The following is a 24612-nucleotide window of genomic DNA, read 5'->3' as shown; positions in this document are numbered from 1 at the left end:
GGGCAATTGGCAAATATTCTAACAGAAGTCAATTACATTTCAGAGTGGTCCCTTGTTAGTAGAATTTACACACTTATTCTGGTTAAGCATTTATATTGCAGTAGTAGCCACGACTACTAATGGGTTGGGCTCTAACACTAAGGGTTGTACAAACAAGTTAGTGCCCTGGGGTAGGGACTAATGAGGTTTGACTCAGACATAATACAATTATGATTTTCTTTTTTGCTTTCAGCACTGACTGCAGCCATTTCCCCCTCCCCCTCTTTTAGAAAGGCCAATATATCCCCCCCACACACACACACGTTTTGAAAAACCCACTAGGTAAATAGTTATGTTTTCCTCTTCCTGGAGCAGAAGAGTGAACACTCTATGAACTACTTTTAACACTGGAGAGAAGTGTGTACACAAGCTGTACCTGGATTCAAGGAGTATCTACTAGGATAAGATGCAGGAAGTGATTACAGGTGTCTGGTATCAACACTAGTTCCCAATGGATATTTATCCTATCTTCCTTTCTCCACAGAAATCTGTAGATTTCCTCTTCATGCAGCTTAGTCTTTGCCAGAAACGGCAGGGGACAATGAAGTTAACTAATCCATCCATACAAGATACTCCCCAAATAGCTATTTTGTTGGGAGTTCACTACATACCAGAACTGCAACTGTAGCCTATACAACTCGCATCACGAAAGACAGCAGGAAAATCCATGTGAGTGTAGCTTGATGCTGCCAAGCCCTTCTACAGACAGAACAGAACCACCATAACTAGATCCTATATCTTAATAGCCCACCTGTAGATTTTACAATTCACCCATAAAGGCTTGCCTAGAGAATGGTTGACCTTTAATTCTAGTTTGAGACAAAAGACGTTCTAAAACCAGTTATACAGTACTTAAGTTTGTATTACACTGAGCAGTTCCATGAGGCATTAACTAAGAATCACTTTATCAAGTGTTATGCTGTATGTTCATGTTTGCTCAGTGACTGCCAGACTTCTATATCTCCCAGAGTATGAGACCTTAATCTGTCCCGCATGCACCATGTTTTAAGAGGCAGAGTGTTTTGGTAGAGTTTAGTTTATTTATCAAGTACACATTCTCATGTCAAAGCAACAGATACTATTTACACAAGTTAGAAATACATAGTATTTCCATTTCATAGAAGTGACCAAATTCAGTCTGTAATACCTTGTTTAGGTAGTATACAGCTATTTCCATTGCTACATATTACCAGTTAAAACCCATTGTGAACTTTTAAAGCTTCCACAAGACTTGTAACTTATCTGAGGTAAACTTTGGCAGTATATTCTTCCAACAGTCATTTAGCAATTAAGATAGGAAGCTATGTGCACACTGGCCACTCAAGTTTGCCAAGCCGTTTTCACAGACTTCTAGCTTTCTCTGCAGATGAATCTGTGGCATTCTCCCTAGAATCACATGAGACCTGTGAAGGCAACTCTTCAGAATCACAATCTACATCACCCTCAGAATCACTCTCTTCATCCTCCTGCTCAAATTCCTCCAAGTCTAGATTTTTCAGTGACTCAAGGCCATCAGGTGCCTGCCCAGTTAGTCTCTAAAAGATACAGAAGAGAACTCTTAAGAATGTGTTAAGTTGTGTTTCTATAAGGATGCACTTTTATTTCCATAGAAAATATTGATACTAAGTTTAGAGTGCGGAGTCTAAATGGATTCTGTTTTACTGATCAGTCATGTATTAGCTAAGCCATCAAGTGAAAAGGTTATGCGTCTGAGTGACAAAAACCCTGCCTACTAAAAAGCAGAAGCTCTCACCCCAAAAATGCAGTCTACAATTGCAAGTTGCACCTGGCTTGCTGATATTAAGGTCTTCCAGATTTTCCAGGCAGCGGAGGCAAAGTATTAACCAAGAGATGAACTTTTTGATAAGGTACTGTTTGGGATTAAGTTTATTACTATACCACATTAATATTGTTTCCTTAGTTCCACACAATATATTGCAGTGACAAAAGTAAAGTTTATGATGTCAGCTTTACAAATAGTTTAACAAGCTGCCAACCAGAAGCAAAAAGCTCAGTACTGACCTGTTGGTTCTTGGTCCTAGAGGAGCAGATTGCACAGTTTTGAAGATTTAAGTAACCCAGAACAATTTGTCTAAGTTATTTCTCTTTATCAGACATTATAACAGCCAGCTTTAGAGCATTCAAGAGTCAGCTAACATCTGAAGTTGGGCCCCATTTAGACAAACTTAAGTATTGCATTACGAATAACAGCAACCTTCACTATTCACATCAGTTCAGACCAAAGCTTTTCCTTTATCCCTCTTACAGTAATTCTGGGGGTGATCTTAATCTTCTAGGACAATAAGTGTGGAAGGAATAAATCTATGTACAAGAAATGTTATAACAAGAGTTTAATTATCCAACTGGAGAAGCACCACTGTGCATATACTTCAGTCTCAGGGCTTGTCTATACACAAATTAGACTAGTTAAAAATCAGTGCAAAGCCCTGTGCAAGCACCTATCTTGATTTAAACTTGGCTTATCAGTTTAGCTTGTGCCTGTAAGCTTACAAGTACAGACTGTACAGATATACAAATGTCTACATTGGGTCTCCACTGGTACGACCTCTTTAATTATGTCAGTGCAAACATTTAGATCAGGCCTTTGAAAGAATTCATCAAGATTCCTAGGCTGAAGTCCTCAATCTTACTCAGCACAAATACCTTTTTTAGGGGTACTACAACTTCAGAATCCCCCTAGAGTCACTACATAACTCATCGGTTACCCAATTTCATATTGGAAGCACTCCAGCCAAGAGTCTGAAGATGCTTCAATCACCCACAGTTTACCTTCCAAGAGCCACAGCATCTGGCTGAACAATTACTGTTACAATCTGGCCCTGTCCTTCTGGTCAGGGAGTGTGCTGAAAGTGGACCCAATCCTGGACCCTGGTATGCTTCAAATCCTCTCTAGATCTGGGGGGTTGACCCACAGATTCTAGCTAAGGCACACTGGCACAGACCTTGTCTGAGAGCCCCTTCTTGGGTTGTGGGTCTGGGGAGTCCAACTACCTTAGTCCATAAAACCAGTGCCTCAAGCCTTCTGAGCCCCCTGTTGCTTAAACAGGCTCCCCCAGAGTTCTACCTTGTTGTAAGTAATTCTGGCTCCCGGTTTAATCCTTTTGGTGACAAAGTGGCAGAAGGCAAGGAACAAGATTTTCCGAAGAATGTAACCAGTCACTATCATTTAGAAAAAAGCCCCAGAGAACTCTGAAAGGCAAGAAGTCCTGAGACACCCCCAGGCTTATCTTATCATTGTGTGTGAGAGGTCTTGTCTGCCTTTTAAGCAGAGTCCCTTCCTGCCTTCTCTTCAGCCCATTCTGCCTACATGTGGTGGTGGATACCACCCTTCAATGTAGTGTCTTACTCCAGGTATGTGTCCAGGCTGAGAAACTTCATCTCCTTCCTTACAATCAGAAGGGTCATTGTTATATGGATTGGACAAGCTGATTAGGGAAATCAGCTTTGTCTTGATTGCTTACATTGTGATTCCAAGTCACTCACTCACCTAGATGTCCAGCACTTGCAGCATAGTAAACTGACCTTATGATCAGATACTTTTTCTATACAGAATACAAAAATGTACTCAAAACAGAAGTCATGATTTGATACCTGTGATGTAAGTGACAGTGGAATGTTTAACACTATGGATTGAAAACCAGTCATGTGAGTTTACCTCAATCATGTTTGTCATGTACTGCACATGTTCTGCAAGTAATACCAGCTCATCATTTTCTTCTTTTAGACGGGCAATTTCACCATCTTTCTGTTCAATCTCTTTGTGCAGCTAGAAAAAAAGATGAAGTTTTATATAGGACTAGCCAAGAGAAAAAGTGAAAAGGTATTTAACCTGATGAACTACCTTTTCATTTTCCTGAAGCACTTCATACAGTGCCTTCCTCCTCTCTTCAGCCACTTCCTTCCAATACCGCGAAGGAGGATTTTCTGTAGGAAGAGTTTAAAATGAAAAACTCATGTATCTCTTATGTAAATAAGCCTGGAATTCAAGACGATTAAAATATAGAGTAAATTTAAATATAAGAGTTCCATATGTTTTGAGTATTTGTCATTTCAATATTTTCTACAACCCATTCTGACCTGCTAAAAACCACCGAAGTGGTTAACAAATGAGCTTAGTAACTTGAGACATTTGATTTGGCATCTGGGTCAAATTCAGGGTTATACTAATATGCTTGACATAACATTTTCTGAAGCTGCTTCAATAAGTGTCACAACATGCACTGCAGAATGGTCCCAAATGCAAGACATATTGAATCTAGCCACTTCTGCAATGAGTAGCAGCAGAATAGGCTCGGTAGAAGTAGCAAAGGCTGACCACTTCCAAGACACCAATCACATAGCTTGAACCCAGATAGTCTCTCACCTATTTTAGAACAATATTTAAAAAAACTGGATCAGGCTACCTGCTTAATTTGGTTGGCAAGTGGTAATATGGCCTGAATTGTGACAGCATGCTAAACTAAAGTACAATTCCCAAAGTTGAAATGCTCTTGAGCCTCACATACTGCTGGGCCAAGTCACCTTAAGTGACAGTGTAAAACTGTTAAACTTTGCATAGATCTGTGTAAATGATGCTTAAGAGGATGTGCTCATTAAAATGATTAAGTGTTGCTACCTAATGTTGGCAAGGGCCAATTTAACAATTCTAAGCCCATTATACCTCTACCCCGATATAACTGTCCTCAGGAGCCAAAAAAATCTTACCGCATTATAGGTGAAACTGCGTTATATTGAATTTGCTTCGATCCGCTGGAGCGCGCAACCCCACCTCTCCGGAGCACTGCTTTACTGCGTTATATCCAAATTCGTGTTATATCGGGTCGCGTTATATCGGGGTAGAGGTGTACTTGCTTTTAGTAGCATACCAAAATTAAGTAGTATTGAGATATACACATGAAGTTTCCAGCAATGGCATATTGTTTGAAGTATATATATTTTGAAGTATAAATATATATATTCTTAAAGTAAGAAAACATACTTTTTACCATGAGATCAACAGCTTGAGTGACTTTTAGATTTTCATTTTTCTGTTCTGGGTCCACAACCTCAGCTTTGCAGGTCTTTGCAATTAGCTGATCACTCCAAAGTTTCCTTTTGATTGAACATTTAGCAGGCTGTAATACAATAAGTTTGGTTTTCTGAGATGCTATTTTCTCCTTGACATTTTACATGTCTTCATATGCTTGCAAACTCATCTAAACTATACTAACTGCAACAGATGAAGTTTCTCCTTAACTTAATATATGGAGATATCTATCTCAGAACTGGAAGGGACCCCAAAGGGTCATAGAATCATAGAATATCAGAGTTGGAAGGGACCTCAAGAGGTCATCTAGTCCAACCCCCTGCTCAAAGCAGGACCAATTCCCAGCTAAATCATCCCAGCCAGGGCTTTGTCAAGCCGGGCCTTAAAAACCTCCAAGGAAGGAGACTCCACCACCTCCCTAGGTAACGCATTCCAGTGTTTCACCACCCTCCTAGTGAAATAGTTTTTCCTGATATCCAACCTGGACTTCCCCCACCGCAACTTGAGACCATTGCTCCTTGTTCTGTCATCTGCCACCACTGAGAACAGCCGAGCTCCATCCTCTTTGGAACCCCCCTTCAGGTAGTTGAAGGCTGCTATCAAATCCCCCCTCATTCTTCTCTTCTGGAGACTAAACAATCCCAGTTCTCTCAGCCTCTCCTCATAAGTCATGTGCTCCAGACCCCTAATCATTTTTGTTGCCCTCCGCTGGACTCTTTCCAATTTTTCCACATCCTTCTTGTAGTGTGGGGCCCAAAACTGGACACAGTATTCCAGATGAGGCCTCACCAATGTCGAATAAAGGGGAACGATCACGTTCCTCGATCTGCTGGCAATGCCCCTACTTATACAGCCCAAAATGCCGTTAGCCTTCTTGGCAACAAGAGCACACTGTTGACTCATATCCAGCTTCTCGTCCACTGTGACCCCTAGGTCCTTTTCAGCAGAACTGCTACCTAGCCATTCGGTCCCTAGTCTGTAGCAGTGCATGGGATTCTTCCGTCCTAAGTGCAGGACTCTGCACTTGTCCTTGTTGAACCTCATCAGGTTTTTTTCTGCCCAATCTTCTAATTTGTCTAGGTCCCTCTGTATCCGATCCCTACCCTCTAGTGTATCTACCACGCCTCCTAGTTTAGTGTCATCTGCAAACTTGCTGAGAGTGCAGTCCACACCACTGGGTCATTGAGTCCAGCGCCCCCTGCCTTCACTAGCAGGACCAATTTTGCCCCAGATCCCTAAGTGGCCCCCTCAAGGATTGAGCTCACAACCCTGGGTTTAGCAGGCCAATGCTCAAACCACTGAGCTATCCCTCCCCCAAACTTCTGTACCTATAAGCAATAGGTAATCTGTATTTCAAGTGTGGCACAACTTCTTGCCAACAAAAAACCTCACAAAACATTTTCACAGCCCTCGAACAGCTTTCTTGCACTAGCAGTATAGGTTTGATGTCCAAGAATTTCTTCTCAAGTGCTTTCAAAGTATTTGAAATATTTATGCTAGATTTACTATTCAAAGCCAAATGATGTACCTTAAACTGTATAGTAATTACTTGTTACAGTTAATGGATATCATATGCAATTTATGACCTGATTATAGTCCTTTAGCCCTTCTACATTAAACATGATAGCATTTAATTACTGTTACAGATTGTGTTGTAGAGCAGTGGTTCTCAAACTTTTCTACTGGTGATCCCTTTCACATAGCAAGCCTCTGAGTGAGACCTCCCCTTAAATATATAAAAACATGTTTTTAATTTTTAACACCATTATAAATGGTAGAGGCAAAGAGGTGTTTGGGGTGGAGGCTGACAGCTCACGACCCCCCATGTAATAGCCTCGTGACCCCTTGAGGGGTCCCAACCCCCAGTTTGAGAACCCCTGTTGTAGAGTTATTACATCTTAGTACTTACTTCATTTACCCTGCCAACAAGGCAACCTGCTGCTGAAGGCTGAATCATTTTAAGAGTCCGTCTTGGGGCTGAGTTTGCATTGTCTGTGCAGTACTTCTTGAAAAGAAAAAGTTTTAATACAAATCAGCTAAACTCCTGGATGGAGTAGGGTAATTTATGAAATTTCTCATGCCACATTAAGGTAATGGATTAAACTTTCAATCCACTTGTCTTTCCTACAGACAGGATTAACAAGCTTTGTTTTAATCTAGTTGAGGGTTTATTACACTACAATTACAATATAGTTTGTATTTATAGCAAAGCTGAATCTTAACTGTTTTATAAAATGCTGAAGACCTGCATAAGCCTTATCTTGGTTAAGACACGGTCTCATTTACACTACAAAGTGGAACTATTTTAAACAGGTCAGGTAGCAGCTGTGTTCTAACTGGATTCCCAATTCAGCTATTATAGTGCAAGTGTTCTGTTTAAACTCGCAGATTATACTGGCCTTTCACCACAGATGAATGCTTCTGTTCTTTGACAACTGTTTTGTGGTATTAGGGCGATATTTTTTTGGGGTCAAGGTGATTTCACCAGTTTAAACTGGAAAACATACACAGGTAATTATGTAAGGTTCATTTTTTACTATCTATATGTAAATGGTTCTTAAAGGGCTGTATGCATTTAACAGAAGCTCTGCTTCAACCATTCATCAAGATGTGTCTAGAATTTCCTTGCTTGGGGCATAACACACTGATCCAGGAAGGCTATTGTTTTGTGGAACAGGATATTTATCACCTTTCCTTGTCCTATGTCAATACCTATTTCCTGCATTAAAGCTTTTTAAACCATTAGTTACACTGCCACCATGGGACAGTAAACAATGGTAGACAAACAGGGATAGCAAGAACACAATACCGTACAAGCGTGAGAAAGTTACTAATTCACACTGTACTTCACATGACAAGAGTTCACCTTTCCCACGGTAAAATTTCTGCCACCAATTATCTTGGTGTTGAACTAGAGGACAAATGCCAACTACTGTGGGAACCAGCATTACAGATACTATTTGCAGCTACTGAAGACTATGATTGGTCAATGTTCCCCTGGCAAAATGCAGTTTTTAATACTATGCCAGGTGCTTAAGTTAACCCATTGTTCTTCATATTTGAGATAACCAGTGAAGCATCCACAAAAGTGAGTCAGCCAGACACTCTAAAATAAGATCATGGCGATATGCTTGCTAAGATGATCCCAAGAATAAATGTTTAGTCATGGACATGTCTGATCATTTTCACTAAAACTGACTTTAAGGGTACAGGATTAGTCTTCACACTCTAACACTGAGCAATTTTAAAGTTCCTGTAAGTTTCTTTGGGAAGGACAGGGATGACAAGAATACAGATCTTGCACTATGCAGAATGAGGAACATAGGATTAAGTGCCACTCAACATTATAATACCCACATTACTTCCAGGTGACTTTTACCCCCATGTCTTCCCCCAGACTGACATCCAGGACTTCACCCAGCACACCAAATAAAGTCAAGACTGCTACAGGCTCTTAAGGAAGTCTTATACTTGTTCTGAACTGTCCAGAATTTGGATACTCCCTGGATTACACTAATATCGTATTAGGTATATCACTGATCTACTCTTATATTAAGAGTAAAAAAAAAATCTCTAAATAAAACTGTTTTAGATTTGGATTTAAGACTGACTACATACTGGGCAAATTTGAAAAAAAGATTAAAACAATGTTAGTGGTAGTAGGGTACTAACAGCACAGCATATTACATTCCCTACTAAAGCCAAGGACGATGTGAAGACAGCCCTTTCATCTGGGCTGGACATTGACCTTGGAAGGTCATCTGAAATCCCCACTCGGTTTACAGAGGTTACAAAAATAACCCAGCAACTTATCTTAGGCACCGCATTTTGAGTTTTACATGCTCTAGAGTTTCCAATGTGGGGAATTTTTTGAAGATTAGTATTATGGCTGTTCTACTCACAAGTCAGACATTAATAACTTGGTCTGCATTTAGCAACAATTTTATATGCAGAGCATATTTGAATTAGCTACGGTATGCATCCAAAAATACTACCTGAAGACTAAAGCAATGGTCAAGTGCCCAACTTCATGTGTTCAGTCTTATTCTAATGATTTTTTCCCCAAGCACGAAAATAAGAGCATTACTTCAGAAAACTGCAAAACAGATTTCTTTTAAAATAAGGATCTTAGTTTAGAGTGATCAAACCTAACTTAAAATGAGTTAATTTCATAATATAAGTAGTCTCATATGGAACTGATTCTAAAGCCCCCTATTTCTTGTGGTTTATTTTCTTTGCTGTTTAAGACCCATGCCAATAGGGGAAGCCAGCTACAGGGCTGGGAAATGCAGACTTGAAAGAGTTCTCTAATCATCAGTTATACTATTTTATGTATTATTGCATGATAACCTGTAAAACTAGTATAATTAGCTTTATATTGACTGGGTGGTATAGGGAATTGGCAACGAGATACAAAGCCAGTAGGTCACCAACTCAAGTGTGATCCAGGTTAGTAGCATTTGAAATTTGCCATATACAAACTTGTGCCTGGAACAAAGTGCACATACTTAAAAGATCATTGAAGCACTGGGAGAAAACTCAGTGCGGTCCAAGCTGTTTGTAATTCTTTATCCCCAGGGTGGCATATTTTCAATGTCTTTGTGAACTATGTATCTGCTCTGCAAAAAAAATATGGAAGGACTGAGTCACCAGAGCATCTAACATCTTTCATGATAAGAAAGTCACATGATCTCTTTTTAGTTAGCATTATAAAATGGTGTGGATATAAAGAACTGAGCTACATCTGGAGTGATTACAGATGACCACGCAAAGTCTGTGATTATAATCTGATCTATTTGTTTTTACCTTCATATAACACTTTAAAGACTTGAGTAATGCTGCTAAGTCAGGTTACAAACCTTTATAGTTCCTGAGGCTTTTCCTGCATCCAATTTCTGCTTCATACTGAAATTCATCTGACTACAGAGCTGTGTTTTATACCAATGGAGACAAAGACACAGGAAAGCAAATGTATTAGTCACAGCAGAAAAACACAAGTTCAGTTTGCCCCGTGGCACGCACGTCTGTCAGAACAAGCCAGCCACAGGCTCCCACCTTCCCCAGCTCAGCTTCATGAGCCCGTCGCAGCCATCAGTCTCTTGTAATGGGCAAAACGGTACGTGCCGCTGGCACGTTTGAGCAGCCTGCTGCCCCCCTTCCGCCCGTTCACACCACGGAGGGGCTCCTCGGGGCAGGCGCATGGATCCTACCCCCCCCCAACCCCGCGTGCGAGGGGGGCCGCGGGGGCTGTTGTGCGGGGACGGCAGCCCCCAAGCGCTCCGAGCTCGGAGGACCCGCCCGCTGCTCATCTCCAAAACCGGGCCGCGGGCTCCAGGTCAGGACCCAGACAAGAGCCCTTGGACATGCGGCGCCCGCGCCGAGGCTCCGCAAGCCGCCAGGCGCAAGCAGCGGAAAGCCCCGCAGGTCACCCCCCGCCTCCGCGGGACCGCGACCCACCTGCAGCCCTCCCCGTCCCCCCCGTGGCAGGGTTACCTCCCCGGCCAGGCCCCCGAGGACCGGGACTGACGTGCCCCCTTGGCCTCTTGCCGCGGCCTCAGCCCCTGCACCCCAGCGCGCCCCAACCCCAACCACCAGGCCAGCCCCGCCGCAGGGCGCGAGCCCGCGCCAACCGCCAACCCCGCGACACCGCCCGCAAAACGCCGAACTCCCTCCCCGCACCTGTCGGGAGAAACCCGCCAAAACCCGAACCCTCAGCCAGTCCCGCAGCAGAGCGCGAGCCGCTCCACCCCCAATCGCGCGAGACCGCCCGGAAGACGCTGAGCCTCCCCCGCCCTCACGTTCCTCTCCCCCCACCGCGGAACCCTGCGCCGCCAGCGCCCAGCAGGGGGCCCAGCGCCCCCAGACTCACCCGACTCCTCTCCCGCGCGTGCCTCACGCTGCAGCCGTCCTGCCGCGCGCTGCCAGGAAGCGCACCAGAGCGGTCAGTAGCTCCGCCCGCGGGCCTATAAATAGCCACCGACTCCGGTCACGTGCCCTCTCGTGACCAGCTTTCCTCCCGTGAAGCCCCGCGCGGCGCAGGGGGGTGGGGTCGGTGAAACCGTACGTCCTCCCGTCGCCTCCCCACCCCCCAATCGTATCCTGTTCCTCCTTCCCCGCCTATCCCGGCCCAGCAGGCCCTGCGCGTCAGTGCTACGCCCCGCCCGCGGGAGGAGAAGGAGGGGGCGGAGCGCTGTTGGGAGGCGGGGCAGTGGTCGGGAGAAAGGGGACAGGAGAGGGGAGTGTTGTCAACTTTCTACTGGCACAAAACCTGAACACCCTGGTCCTGTCCCTCTTCTGAGGCCCCGCCCCCTCTCACTCCATCCCGCTCCCTCTTCCCACACTCACTCACTTGCTCATTTTCAGGGAGCTGGCTTGGGGGGCTGGGATGGGGGCAGGGGTGAAAGTTACTTAAATTGCTTACCCGTAGGCATGGCTGCCAGGCCTTTGGGCAATGGGGGGCTTAGCTCTGGGCCACCACAAGAGGCAGGGCCCATGGCACTGGAACAATTTTTAGGGTGGGGGGGTCCTGCGCTGCCCCTCCCCCCCACCACTATCTGTACCCCTCACCACCCCAGGCTGGGACCACAGCTGGGGCAGCTCCGGAGCCTCCCTGCCGGTGGCAACAGAGCCCCAGATAGCAGCGGGGGCTAGGGTAGGTCGGGGGCAAATGGGGCTTCTTCTCCAAGGGGCAGGTATTACAGTATTGCCAGTTTTGGGTGATCAACAACCATAAGCCAGCCCTCCTCCCTGTCCCCCGCCACCACAATCACAGGTTGTAGTTTTTATCTGTCCTTTGACTTTTGCACTCCCAGATCCCATTGTGTGTATTTATTTCTCTTTTTTACATAGGAATTAGATACAGTGCTCCTGTCAGCTAATTTCTAAACGTTATTAGCTGCAAAAAAAACCTTAGCATTTCCAGGTGCCTAAGTAGCCCCTGGCTGGAATAACAGTTAAAGTTGCCTCCCACCAAAATCTCGGTGTGTGTGTGAGAGAGAGAGAATTTGTGTTACCCACTCTCCCAAATGTGTTCAGTAAGGTCATTTTGATCACCTGCAGCTAGAGCTCTTAACCCCCTCTGCTCGTGTCATACCCAGCAATGACTCCTGTCCTCCCAATCCATTAGTTCCCAATCCAATCTCCCCTCTCATTAGTTCCATCCATTTACAAGCTGATTAACCTTTTGTGGGCTTGGCGCCAAACATATTTGCGGGCCCCCATGGGTGCAATGGGCCATACTGGGGGGGTCGGTTTCCAGAGCGAGAGTCCAGCAGTGGGCAATGGGCCATGGTGCCCCGCTCTGCCCAGCAAAGTGCGAGAGCACTGTTTACAAACCGGCAGCAACGAGATGCACACTGGCCAGCCTGACCCTGCCCTTTGGGGGCAGGCCCACGCTATGTGCCATGATGCCCCCTTGCTATGCCCAGCGCTCCCCCGCCCAGAGACCCCACCACCACAACTGCACAGCGCCCTGCACACCACCACCCCCTGCCCAGCGTGCCCACAGGGTCCCAGACAGAACCTCCACTGCCCAGCACCACTTATACTCCCAGCACCACAACTGCACAGTGCCCCACAAAGACCCCCCCCACTACCCAGCACCCCAGCTCACAAAGACTTCCCCCATCCCTCCCCTGCCAGCACCCCCCCACAGACCTTTCATTGCCCAGCACCCCAAAACAAACAAACCTCCCCTACCCTTCACTGACCAGCACCCCCCCAAAACCATCCAGAGACCCACTCCCCCATGCCCTGTCTCACACACCACACTCATCGGCCCCACTAGGAAGTGACTGTGTCTGCTAGACCAAGCCGGCAGAATGTCCTGGGTGAGTTGGGCAGTGCTCCGGCCCATTGGGAGCAGCAGCACGACCAGCCAGGAGTTCCAATTGCCTGGCGGGGCGGAGGGCATGCTGCTCCCAACCCCACTGGCTGAGACCAGCCCGGCCTCTGCAGCGATACCAGGCAGCTTCGCCCAGGGAGGCGGGTGAGGCCCCACAGGTGGCAGGCAGTAGCTGGAGCTGTGCTGGGGAGCGGGGCAGACCCCTAAGATGCGACCCCCTGAGAGCGCACACTCAGCCACACCCACAGGCCCCGCAGCCAGCAGTCCTGCCTAGCCCGCATGGCAGAGCTCGGCTGCTGGGCACACAGCAAGGCCCAGGAGCTAGACTCCCCCGGGCGAGGGGCCAGATCTGGCCTTGTAGATGGGTTAGATGGGTACGTAATGGGCCCCTTCCCAGTGTGGACCTGGCACCATTAGCACCATTGTAAACCCAGAACTGCCCACCTAATTACCCATCAAAGCCCAGTTTAGTGCCCTTAACCTCACCTGTGCTCCTCCTGGGGTTTGTGAGTCCCGGCGCACCTTCAGCAGTGGCGGGACTGAAGTCCCAAGTCCCAGTGGGGTTGAAGCCCCGAGTCCCAGCATGCCTCCCACTTGCGTCGGGACTCAAGGCTTGAACCCTTTGGGGGAGGCTTCAGTCCTGGCACGCCTCCCGCAGAGCTGAAGCCCTGATTTCAGGTGGGGCTGAAGCCCTGAGTCCCATGAACATAAGAATGGCCCTACTGGGTCAGACCAAAGGTCCATCTAGCCCAGTATCTTGTTTTCCGACAGTGGTCAGTGCCAGGTGCCCCAGAGGGAATGAACAGAACAGGTAATCATCAAGTGATCCATCCCCTGTCACTGATTCCCAGCTTCTGGCATGAGTCCCGGAGCACCTCCGGCAGGGCTGAAGCTCCGAGTCCCGGCGCACCTTCTGCTCGCACCAGGATTCGAGGCTTCAGCGCTGCCTAAGGCGTGCCGGGACTTAAGGCTTCAGACCCATGGGGGGCTTCAGTCCTGGTGCACCTCCTGTGGGGCTGAAGCCCCAATTCCAGATGGGGCTGAAGCCCAAGTCCTGGTGTGAGTCTCAGCGGGACTGAAGCCACGAGTCCCAGCGCACCTCCAGTGGGGCTTAACCCTGAGTCCCAGTGCAAGTGGGAGGCTCACCGCAACTCATGGTTTCATCCCCGCTGGAGGCGCGCTGGGTCTTGTGGCTTTAGCCCTGCTGTGGGGGCATCAATCAGTCCCTGCATGCCTCCCGTGGGGCTGAAGCCACAAGTTCCAGCATGCCCCACGGTCCGTTGAGAAGTCTCTGGAGGTCCGGATGGACTGCAGGCTTCCTATTGACTACCCGTGGACGACACCAACCCCCGAGCCCTCTGAGTGTCTGCCTGCAGTGTCCTGCTCCTCATCCACTGGACACTCACAGAATTCCCAGGTCCTCTACTCCCAAAGGATCAGTTTACCACAGCTCACCTGTTATGCTGTAGAACACAGCTTCACTTAACACCAAGCACTTAGATTTGTTTGTAGAGAAAGCAAGAATATGTCTATTCAATAAAGAATAGATTCAAATGATAGCAAGCACAAATGTTGGAAACAAAGGGTTACATATAAAATAAAATCATAACATGCTTTCTAGAGCCTTACCTTAACTAACAAGACATTGTCATCTATGGAGAAACAGTTCAACCAAAATCCTTCCAGGCTTGGTATACTTCACAGTGAACACCTGTTTACAGTCTGAGTAAAATGCTAATCAAGTGATTGAAAAGTCACACTTTCTGGAGCCAGGCTAGGCTGTGATCTTCCACTCAAGAGACAAATCAGGCTGTCCTCTTGCCTTCCAGTGTAAAGATGCAGAGGGTCTGTCCCTACAAGTATAGTCCAAAAACCATCATCTTCACTTGCAAACATGATAATCCCTGTTGCTTGTCTTTTCCTTTCTGGAATGTCTCCTGGAGACTTTGCAATTACTTGATTAGCACTTTACTCAGATTGTAAATAGGCATTCATTGTGAAGTATACAATACTCAAGTTACATGTAGCCAGACAGATAAATAAACATCTTTTGCCTGAAAGAAACCAGTTCCTCACATTTTTGGTGACCAGCCCCAAATCCCCAGATTTTAAGAACATAATTTTCAGCATATATACATAACTCCTTACATATAATTCATGCATGCAATTCACAATGATTATGAGGACCAGTGTGACACAGCCTTTCCGTAGAGACCTTACGTGGTACTCTTTGGTGAACTAGTATGTAGATACCAGATCCAGGGGATCCCTGTAATCCTTATGCACCCTTCTGCCCTTTGCCAGTCGGCACCAGGAGGTCCCTGGGTCACAGTAACCTTCTTCCCTTCTTCTAATTATTAGTAAATTCCTCTTTCTTCTCCTCCTGAAGTATTGTCCTGTGTTTTGTCTTGTGTTAGACTTGTCTTATTTGGATCCATTAGGGTATGTCTACACTGGCAGAGATACAGCACTGGCAGTTACAGCGCTGCTCAGAGATCACTGAAGGAAAACGGCTGTTCTATGTTCACACTGTCAGCTGCCTGCGCAATATCGTGTTCACACTTGCAGCACTTGCAGTGGTATTCGGAGCGGTGCACTCTGGGCAGCTATCCCACAGAGTATCTCTTCCTCTTCTGATGCTAAGAGTTATGGGAAGGCAGAGGGGGTCGGTGGGGCATCCTGGGTCCTGTCCCAATGACCCGTGATGCATTGCTTCACATCCCACCAATCTCTGTGCTTCCATCTGCATTTGGGTCATCTTTCAATTGTTTGTGTACTGCATGCTCTGCTCTGCCTCTTTGGTCTGCAGGAATGGATCCCGCACTGTTGACCAATGAGCTGCTCGCTCTAACACGTCACAAGTAGCAGTAGAGTTATTCCTTAAACTATAAAGGCAAGAGGAGTTGTTCGACTTTGATCTCGCCAGGCATAATAGCTACGATACGAGATTGTTTGTGGCATCCACAGAGGTGCTGACCACAGCGGAACGCTGCTTTTGAGCTTGGGAAACAAGCACTGAGTTGTGGGATCACCTTGTCATGTACGTCTGGGATGACGAGCAGTGGCTGCAGAACTTCCGGGTGAGGAAAGCCACATTCATGGGACTCTGTGATGAGCTCTCCCCAGCCCTGCAGTGCAAGGACACGAGAATGAAAGCTGCCCTGTTGCTGTAGAAGCATGTGGCAATTGCACTGTGGAAGCTGGCTACACCAGACTGCTACCGATTGTCGCTAACCTGTTCGGAGTGGGAAAGTCAACCATTGGACTCATGTTGACAGAAGTGTGCAGGGCCATTAATCTCATCCTGCATGACATTGTGGATGGCTTTGCAGAAATAGGCTTCCTAACTGCGGAGGGGTGATAGATGGCACTCATATTCCAATTCCGGCACCAGACCACCTAACCACCGAGTACATTAATCGCAAGGGGTATTTCTCTATGGTTCTCCAGGTGCTTGTGGATCACTGTGGGCGTTTCACGAACATTAACGCAGGCTGGTCCAGAAAGATGCATGATGCATGCATCTTTCAGAACACTGGCCTGTTCAGGAAGCTGCAAGCAGGGACTTTCTTCACGGATCAGAAGATCACCAGAGGGGAAGATGAAATGCCCATTGTGATCCTGGGAGACCCTGCCTACCCCTTAATGCTCTGGCTTATGAAGCCATACATGGGGCACCTTGACAGCAGGAAGGAGCAGTTCAGCAACAGGCTGAGCAAGTGCAAAATGACTGTTGAGTGTGCTTTTGGACATTTAAAGGCCCACTGGTCAGGGGCGACTCCAGGCACCAGCGCAGCAAGCACGTGCCTGGTGCGGCAAGCCGCGGGGGGCGGCGTGCCGGTCGCCATGAGGGCGGCAGTTAGGCCACCTTTGGCAGCATGCCTACGGGAGGTCCGCCAGTCCCGCGGCTTCGGCGGGAATTCGGCGGCGGGTACGCCGAAGGTCCGGGACCGGTAGATCACCCGCAGAAACAACACCGAATCCACGTGACCAGCGGACTGCCCGCAGGCACGCCGCCGAAGGTGGCTTGACTGCCGTGCGTGGGGCGGCAAAATACATAGAGCCGCCCCTGCTGCTGGTGCTGCCTATTTGGGAGGCTGGACCTGGCTGATGACAATATTCCTATGCTTATAGCCGCATGCTGTACATGCCATAATATTTGTGAAGAGAAGGGTGAAAGCTTCACTCAGGGCTGGACCGCTGAGGCTCAGCGCTTGGAGGCTGAATTTGAACAGCCAGAGACCAGAGCTATTAGAGGGGCACAGCGTGGGGCCATAAGGATCAGGGATGCCTTGAAGCAGCAATTTGAAGCTGAAAGCCACTAGTATTTGTTGCTATGCCTGGGAGTGCAGTGCTTGTAATGCTAGGAGGTGATAGTGATTGGTGCAGATGATGCACTACAAAGCTTTAAGAAAATTGCCTGTTGCTTTGCAGGGCTCTGTTTGCTTTCAATTAATGGAATAAAGAATGCTTTCAAGCCAAAACAATTATTTTATTAAAAAATAACAACTGGAGGAGAGAGACAAACAAAAAAATACATCAGCACTGAGGGGGATGGAGGAAGGTCCCAGGAGGAGGTGGGGTTTCAGGACGGTTAAAGATTCGTGTATGTCCAGGTATCATAGCCAACCTTCTCTTTTGGAGTACAGTGCAGCGGGTACTGTACTTCAGCAGGGCTAAACTGCAGAGGGGCGGGTGTTGAGTGCAGTGAGTACTGGGAGTCCGCAGGGCTGGACTGTGACGGGGGAGGAGTGGAATGCAGAGGGTATTGACTAGAGCCAGGAGGTTGATAAGAGTGTGTTGGCAGTGTGTGTGGGGTGCATGGGAAAGCGTTTTGCGACAGCGGCTGCAGAGGAGGGTGGGCACAGAGCTGCTTGGTTTGCAGTGCTAGTAGCGTCTGGAGCATGTCCGCTTGGCACTCCATAACGTTTAAGAGCCACTCCGTGGCTTCATTCTGGCGCACCGCGTTGTCCTTTTGGTCCCTCTTCTCACTGTCCCACCACTGCTTCAGTTCTGTTTTTCGGCCAGTTCATCATGACCTCACGCTGAAAGTCCTCTTCAGTTCTTCGTGGCCGCTTTCTAATTCTGCGCAGCCATTCAGCTGGCGATAACAAAGAGAGAGGCTGGGCTCCCAAGATCATATCTGTGAAGCCAAAATGCAATATTTTACAAAAGCAGTATTGTTTGCAACACACAGACCACTGATTTAAAACACAGCCATTATTCACATACGTGTCACTAACTGACTGACCCCAGGCAAACACACATGAGCCACAATACCCCCAGTAACCTCAGGGGCAGGGGAAATCAGTGTTCCAGGGTTGTACTGTACACTGGGCACGTGGGTCTTGGGGAGAGCCAGCACTGTAGGGGGGCCTTATAATCATTCCTGTCCTCACTTTTTCCACAGGCTATGTTCATTATGGAAAATGTCTCGCTGCTGAAGGTGAGCAGGGAATCAAGGGAGAGTCTTCTCCAAGACTGTGGCTTCTGCCCTAGCCCTTATGCGGTTCACTTGTGTGCCGCAATGGTCCTCTCCCCCCACCCCCCAGTGACAGCAGAGTGGCATGGGAAAGTTACCCTTAATGGGGCATGAAACAAAGCAGCTCTGCCAAAGAACCTGGAGCAGCGGATTGCACAGTATCTCCATGAGAGTTTTGTGGAGATTTCTGAGGCAGATTCCCTTGAAGTGAGGGAATCAATCAACAGCCTGTTCTGCCGCACAGACTAGGCATGTGGCGGTATGCCCATCAGACAAACACAAGCCTGCTTTCTGCAACCCTCCTGCTCCCAACAACTCACTTCAGCGATCCCCAAATCAAAGCCACTTACCAGCGGCCTCCTCTCCTATTTGCACTTCGCCAAGATCCGACAGCTGTGACTGGCTATCCTCCTCCGGGGTAGAGAAGAGCTCCTGGCTGCATTAATCTCTGACCTCTGCATCCCCCTCCCCTTCCACATTCTCATCCAAGATTTCTTTCTCCTGGCACGCCCGACTGGTACACAAGGCACCGAAGTATCCACAGTGGCCTTTGCAGTGGAGATGGGGGAGCCACCGAGTATCGTGTCCAGCTCTTTGTAGAACCAGCAGCTCGTGGGCGCAGCTCCTGGGCGGTGGTTTGCCTCCCGCACCTTGTAGTAGGCATTCCGCAGCTCCTTCACTTTGACCCTGCATTGCAGTGTGTCTCGGTCATGGCCCCTTTCTGTCATGCATCATGAAATCTGTCCTTAGGTATAATTCCTATGGCTGGATGGGTGCAGGGTTAATTCGACTTAACGCTGCTAAATTCGACATAACCTCCTAGTGTAGACCAGGCCTAAGATGAGTTTGAAAGAAAACATATACACTGCAATTTTATATTATTGTTAGAAAATATTTATATAGTGCTATAAACGTACACGTGTATTACAGATAACCACGCATTACCTGCCACAAGAAGTATACAAACTAAGGCCCTAATCCTGCAAAGACTTATACATGCACTTAACTTTAGCATTTAAGCATACAGCCCTGATTTTTGCTGGCATTCATGCAGCATGCGGTCTTTCTCTGTCTCCGAAATCCTCATCAGAGTGATATCACTCATGGTGACCTGCTTTGAATTAGGGGAATGTTACTATTGGAACTGATTGCCTGTTCCTTTACATAACTGTAACCGGCAGTTTACAGCCACGCGGTGGAGGCGGGACAGGGGCAGCATACAGGGAACTTTCCCGGGCACAGCCACGAGGGGGGTGGGACAGAGGCAGAGTTCATGCTGGCTGGATTGCCAGCAGCAGGAACTGGCCAATGCTAGGAGCATTGCTTGGAACTTGAAAGGAGGGCACTGCTATAAATTAAGCTTTAAGCAGCCAAAAGTCTACGGCTTACCATGTCCGCCTGCTAGCCGAATTCCGTTGTCCGGCCCCGCTTGTGTGATCTGTACAGCAAGACCCCAGGCACTCAATGGGAAGGTCGAAAATTTGACCTTGTACTGAGTGCACATGTGATAGGTACTGTGCATGGTCTTGTTCACAGAGAAAGACTATATTCATTGTTCGCAAAACTGTATCTTTGTGAGGAATTCACTCCCTTTTTCCCATCCCACAGCTGCGAGTGTCTCCTGAGCTACCCCGGCATACATTCCTCCCAGAGGCTGGCGCAGATCAGGCGACGAAAGAAAAGGACACAGGACGAGATGTTCTCAGAACTTATGGGCTGCTCCCGAACTGAGGCGGCACAGCAGACCCAGTGGAGGGAGAACATGTCGCAATACCAGTGATCACACAGTGAACGGGAGGACAGGTGGCGGCAGGAAGATCAGCAGGCGACTCAAACGCTGCTTGGACTAATGAGGGAGCAAACGGACACGCTCCGGCGCCTCGTAGATGTTCTGCAGGACCGGAGACAGGAGGACAGAGCCCCGCTGCATTCTATCTCTAACCACCCTCCCCCGCCACAAAGTCCCATCCCCCCCTCCACCCAAAGTCCCAAGAAGGAGGGGCGGCAGGGGCTGTGAAAACAGTCACTCCACCCCTGCAGACTGCTCAAGTAGCAGAAGGCTCTCATTCCCAAAGATTTGATAAGTCCTTTCCTTCACTCCAAAAGCACCTCACCCAAGCCTCGTCCCAGTTTCATCCCCTAACTGTGTAGTTGTTAATAAAAAATATGTTTCTGTTAATTACTGTTTCCGTCATGTTCTTTTAGAGGAGAGTGTGTTTGAAGCGGGGGGAAGGGGGTTGGTAATTGGAGAGGACAGTCACCTTTACCAGGGTACAGACACGGGGGCAGGTTCAGCAGAAGGTCACACACACATTGCAGTCACTAGGCACCCTGGTCAGTCTGGAAGGTGGTTTTCATGTTCTGGGTGGGGGGGGCCTATGTGAGTTTGTGGCGGGGGAGGGCGGTTACAGATCTTATGCAGCGGTCCTTAGCCTGGATGACAGAGCCACGCAGCAGGGGATCTGTAACCGTCCTCCCCCGCCACAAAGTCACATAGCCCTCACACACAGAGTCCCGAAAAGGAGTGGTGGCAGGCTCCGTTGAAACAACCAGTCCACCACTGAGGACTGCTGTAGGAGCAGGAGCCTGTCATTCCTCAAGTTTAGAAGCGTCCTTTCCATCACTACACCCACTCCCCACCACAGTCTGCGTCCCAGTTTCAACACTTTACCACGAAATCCTTAATAAATAATAAGAAATAATAAGATAAAATAATAAGAAAACGGTGTTAATGAACAAAGTTTCATTTATTTTCTTTTTAAAGGTGTGTTGGAAGGGGGGGAAGGGGGTTGGTAACTGGAGAGGATAGTCAACATTAACAGGGTAAAGAAATGAGGGCAGGTTCAGCTTCTGTTTAAACAAACTTAATAGTCACAGGTTACCCTGCTTACTCTGGAACCTAGCTTTCAAAGCTTCCCGGATGCACAGAATGTCCCGCTGGGCTCTTCTAATCGCCCGGCTGTCTGGCTGGGCGTAATCAGCAGCCAGGCGATTTGCCTCAACCTCCCACCCCGCCATAAACATCTCCCCCTTGCTCTCACAGAGATTGTAGAGCACACAGCAAGCTGCAATAACAATGGGGATATTGGTTTCGCTGAGATCAGAGCGAGTCAGTAAGCTTCTCCATCTCCCCTTCAGACGTCCAAAAGTACACTTCACCACCATTCTGCACTTGCTCAGCCGGTAGTTGAAGAGTTCTTTTTCACTGTCCAAGGCGCCTGTATAGGGCTTCATGAGCCAGGGCATTAGCGGGTAGGCTGGGTCCCCGAGGATCACTATAGGCATCTCCACATCCCCAACAGTTATTTTGTGGTCCGGGAAGTAAATACCGTCCTGCAACCGTCTAAACAGACCAGAGTTCCTGAAAACGCGAGCGTCATGAACCTTGCCCGGCCATCCGACATTGATATTGGTAAAATGTCCCCTATGGTCCACCAGTGCTTGCAGCGCCATTGAAAAGTAGCCCTTTCGGTTAATGTACTGGCTGGCCCGGTGGTCCGGTCCCAGGATCGGGATGTGAGTTCCATCTATAGCCCCACCGCAATTTGGGAATCCCATCGCAGCAAAGCCATCTATGATCACCTGCATGTTTCCCAGGGTCACTACCTTTGAGAGCAGTAGCTCAACGATTGCGTTGGCTACTTGCATGACAGCAACCCCCACGGTAGATTTGCCCACTCCAAATTGGTTCGCGACTGACCGGTAGCTGTCTGGCGTTGCAAGCTTCCAGAGGGCTATGGCCACTCGCTTCTGGACAGTCAGGGCTGCTCGCATCCGGGTGTCCTTGCGCTTCAGGGCAGGGAACAGCAACTCACAAAGTTCCAGGAAAGTTCCCTTACGCATCCTAAAGTTTCGCAGCCACTGTGATTCATTCCAGACCTGCAGCAGTATGTGGTCCCACCAGTCCGTGCTTGTTTCCCGGGCCCAGAATTGCCGTTCCACAGCATCAACATGACCCATTGCCACCATGATGTTCACGGTGCGGGGTCCCGTGCTTTGTGAGAGGTCTGTGCCCCTCTTAGACTTAATGTCCTCACCGAGCTGCCGTAGCCTCCTCGCCCGATTTCTCAGCATCTGCCTCTGAAAAAGATGGATGATAAGGTGCGAGGTGTTGACAACGGCCATAACTGCAGCGATGGTCGCAGCGGGCTCCATGCTTGCGGTGCTGTGGCGTCTGCGCTGTCACTCACCAGAAAAGTGCATGAACTGATTGCCCGCCGGCGCTTTCAGGGAGGGAGGGCGGGAGTGACGGTTGAATGACGACAGTTTCCCAAAACCACCCTCGACACATTTTTTGCCCCAGCAGGCATTGGGGGCTCGACCCAGAATTCCAATGGGCAGCGGGGACTGCGGGAACTGTGGAATAGCTGCCCACAGTGCACCGCTTCCAATGTCGACGCTTACCCCGTTAGTGTGGACTCACAAAGTCAAATTACTGTCCTTAGTGTGGATACACACGTTCGACTTTGTAATATCGGTTCCACAAATTCGCTTTAAGTAAAATCGAACTACTCTCGTAGTGTAGACGTACCCTTAGCTGATGATTGCACTTACTTCTATAAAGCTGTGTTTGCATTTATAAAAAGAATTAAAGTGTCAGGGGAAATTTATGTGGGCAGGTGTCCACACAGATCTGGCTTTAGATATAGAATTTGTTGGTGCTTCCCTACACTCCCCAGAAAGATCAAAAGAAAAAAGTTTGAGAACTTGGGGTATGTCTACGCTACGGGATTAATCCGAATTTATATAATTGAATTTTGGAAACAGATTGTATAAAGTCGAATGTATGCGGCCACACTAAGCACATTAATTCGGTGGTGTGCGTCCATGTACCGGGGCTAGCGTTGATTTCTGGAGCACTGCTCTGTGGGTAGCTATCCCATAGCTATCCCATAGTTCCCGCAGTCTCCTCCACCCATTGGAATTCTGGGTTGAGATCCCAATGCCTGATGGGGCCAAAAACATTGTCGGAGGATATACCCACATTCTGGGTATATCCTCCCCCCTCTCCAGGGAAGCAACGGCAGACAACCGTTTCGCGCCTTTTTCCTGGGTGAATAGTGCAGACGCCATACCACGGCAAGCATGGAGCCCGCTCAGCTCAAGACAGCAGTCATGAACATTGTAAACACCTCGCGCGTTATCGTGCAGTTTATGCTGAACCAGAACGTGCAAAACCAGGCGGCAAGGAGTAGGCTACGGCAGCACGGCAGCGAGAGTGATGAGGATATGGATATGGAATTCTATCAAATCGCGGGACCCGGTGCTTTGGAGATCATGCTGTTAATGAGGCAGGTTATAGCCGTGGAACACCAATTCTGGCCCCGGGAAACAAGCACAGACTGGTGGGACTGCATAGTTTTGCAGGTGTGGGACGATTCCCAGTGGCTGCGAAACTTTCACATGCGTAAGGGCACTTTCTTGGAACTTTGTGACTTGCTTTTCCCTGCCCTGAAGCGCCAGAATACCAAGATGAGAGCAGCCCTCACAGTTGAGAAGCGAGTGGCGATAGCCCTGTGGAAGCTTGCAACGCCAGACAGCTACCAGTCAGTCGGGAATCAATTTGGAGTGGGCAAATCTACTGTGGGGGCTGCTGCGATGCAAGTAGCCAAAGCAATCACTGAGGTGCTGCTATGAAAGGTAGTGACTCTGGGAAATGTGCAGGTCATAGTGGATGGCTTTGCTGCAGTGGAATTCCCTAACTGTGGTGGGGCGATAGATGGAACCCATATCCCTATCTTGGCACCGGAGCACCAGGATACCCAGTACATAAACCACAAGGGGTACTTTTCAATGGTGCTGCAAGCACTTGTGGATCACAAGGGACGTTTCACCAACATCAACGTGGGCTGACCGGGAAGGGTTCATGATGCTCGCGTCTTCAGGAACACTAATCTGTTTAAACGGCTGCAGCAAGGGACTTACTTCCTGGACCAGAAAATAACCATTGGGGTGTTGAAATGCCAATAGTTATTCTTGGGGACCCAGCCTACCCTTTAATGCCATGGCTCATGAATCCATACACAGGCAGCCTGGACAGGAGTCAGGAGCTGTTCAACTACAGGCTGAGCAAATGCAGAATGGTAGAATGTGCATTTGGCCGTTTAAAAGGTTGCTGGCGATCGTTACTGACTCGCTCAGACCTCAGCCAAACCAATATCCCCATTGTTATTTCTGCTTGCTGTGTGCTCCACAATCTCT

The 24612-nt window shown here is 48.1% G+C and overlaps 2 protein-coding genes across 7 annotated transcripts; one reads left to right on the top strand and one right to left on the bottom strand.

Annotated features, from left to right (window-relative positions):
• Positions 1-1059: 1059 nt before the first annotated feature.
• Positions 1060-11096, bottom strand: GMNN (geminin DNA replication inhibitor). 6 transcript variants are annotated; one of them, XM_005281410.5, is made up of 7 exons: positions 10956-11096; positions 9946-10014; positions 6996-7091; positions 5039-5174; positions 3902-3984; positions 3716-3826; positions 1060-1574 (listed from the first exon to the last, which is right to left on the bottom strand). In XM_005281410.5, exons 2-7 carry the CDS (start codon positions 10000-10002, stop codon positions 1380-1382), a joined length of 678 nt encoding a protein of 225 aa, XP_005281467.2. In that variant the 5' UTR covers positions 10003-10014; positions 10956-11096; the 3' UTR covers positions 1060-1379. The 6 variants fall into 6 exon arrangements, with proteins under 6 accessions (XP_005281467.2, XP_023957866.2, XP_008162674.2 ...); XM_024102098.3 differs by having other exon boundaries at positions 6996-7088; XM_008164452.4 differs by lacking the exon at positions 10956-11096 and adding an exon at positions 10766-10872 and having other exon boundaries at positions 6996-7088.
• LOC135981030 (uncharacterized) lies at positions 10129-20715 on the top strand. The gene is made up of 2 exons (XM_065582008.1): positions 10129-11027; positions 20020-20715. Exons 1-2 carry the CDS (start codon positions 10191-10193, stop codon positions 20140-20142), a joined length of 960 nt encoding a protein of 319 aa, XP_065438080.1. The 5' UTR covers positions 10129-10190; the 3' UTR covers positions 20143-20715.
• The last annotated feature ends 3897 nt before the right edge of the window (positions 20716-24612 follow it).

The sequence above is a fragment of the Chrysemys picta genome, chromosome 2 (assembly GCF_011386835.1).
Source record: "Chrysemys picta bellii isolate R12L10 chromosome 2, ASM1138683v2, whole genome shotgun sequence".
In the NCBI taxonomy this organism is placed as follows: Eukaryota; Metazoa; Chordata; order Testudines; family Emydidae; genus Chrysemys; species Chrysemys picta.
Note: the sequence above shows the minus strand (reverse complement) of the source record. Positions and strands in the feature narration are given on the sequence as shown.

What these genes read in the sequence shown, in the direction of transcription:
- GMNN (XM_005281410.5), bottom strand. Translation starts at nt 10,002, where the DNA reads ATGAATTTCAGTATGAAGCAGAAATTGGATGCAGGAAAAGCCTCAGGA. An exon ending in TTGTTGGCAGGGTAAATGAA is followed by an intron (nt 5,175 to 6,995) that starts GTAAGTACTAAG and finishes ATTGTATTACAG; the next exon opens with CCTGCTAAATGTTCAATCAA. An exon ending in TGTTGATCTCATGGTAAAAA is followed by an intron (nt 3,985 to 5,038) that starts GTATGTTTTCTT and finishes CTCTTCCTACAG; the next exon opens with AAAATCCTCCTTCGCGGTAT.
- LOC135981030 (XM_065582008.1), top strand. Translation starts at nt 10,191, where the DNA reads ATGGGCAAAACGGTACGTGCCGCTGGCACGTTTGAGCAGCCTGCTGCC. An exon ending in CCAGGAAGCGCACCAGAGCG is followed by an intron (nt 11,028 to 20,019) that starts GTCAGTAGCTCC and finishes CCCATCCCACAG; the next exon opens with CTGCGAGTGTCTCCTGAGCT.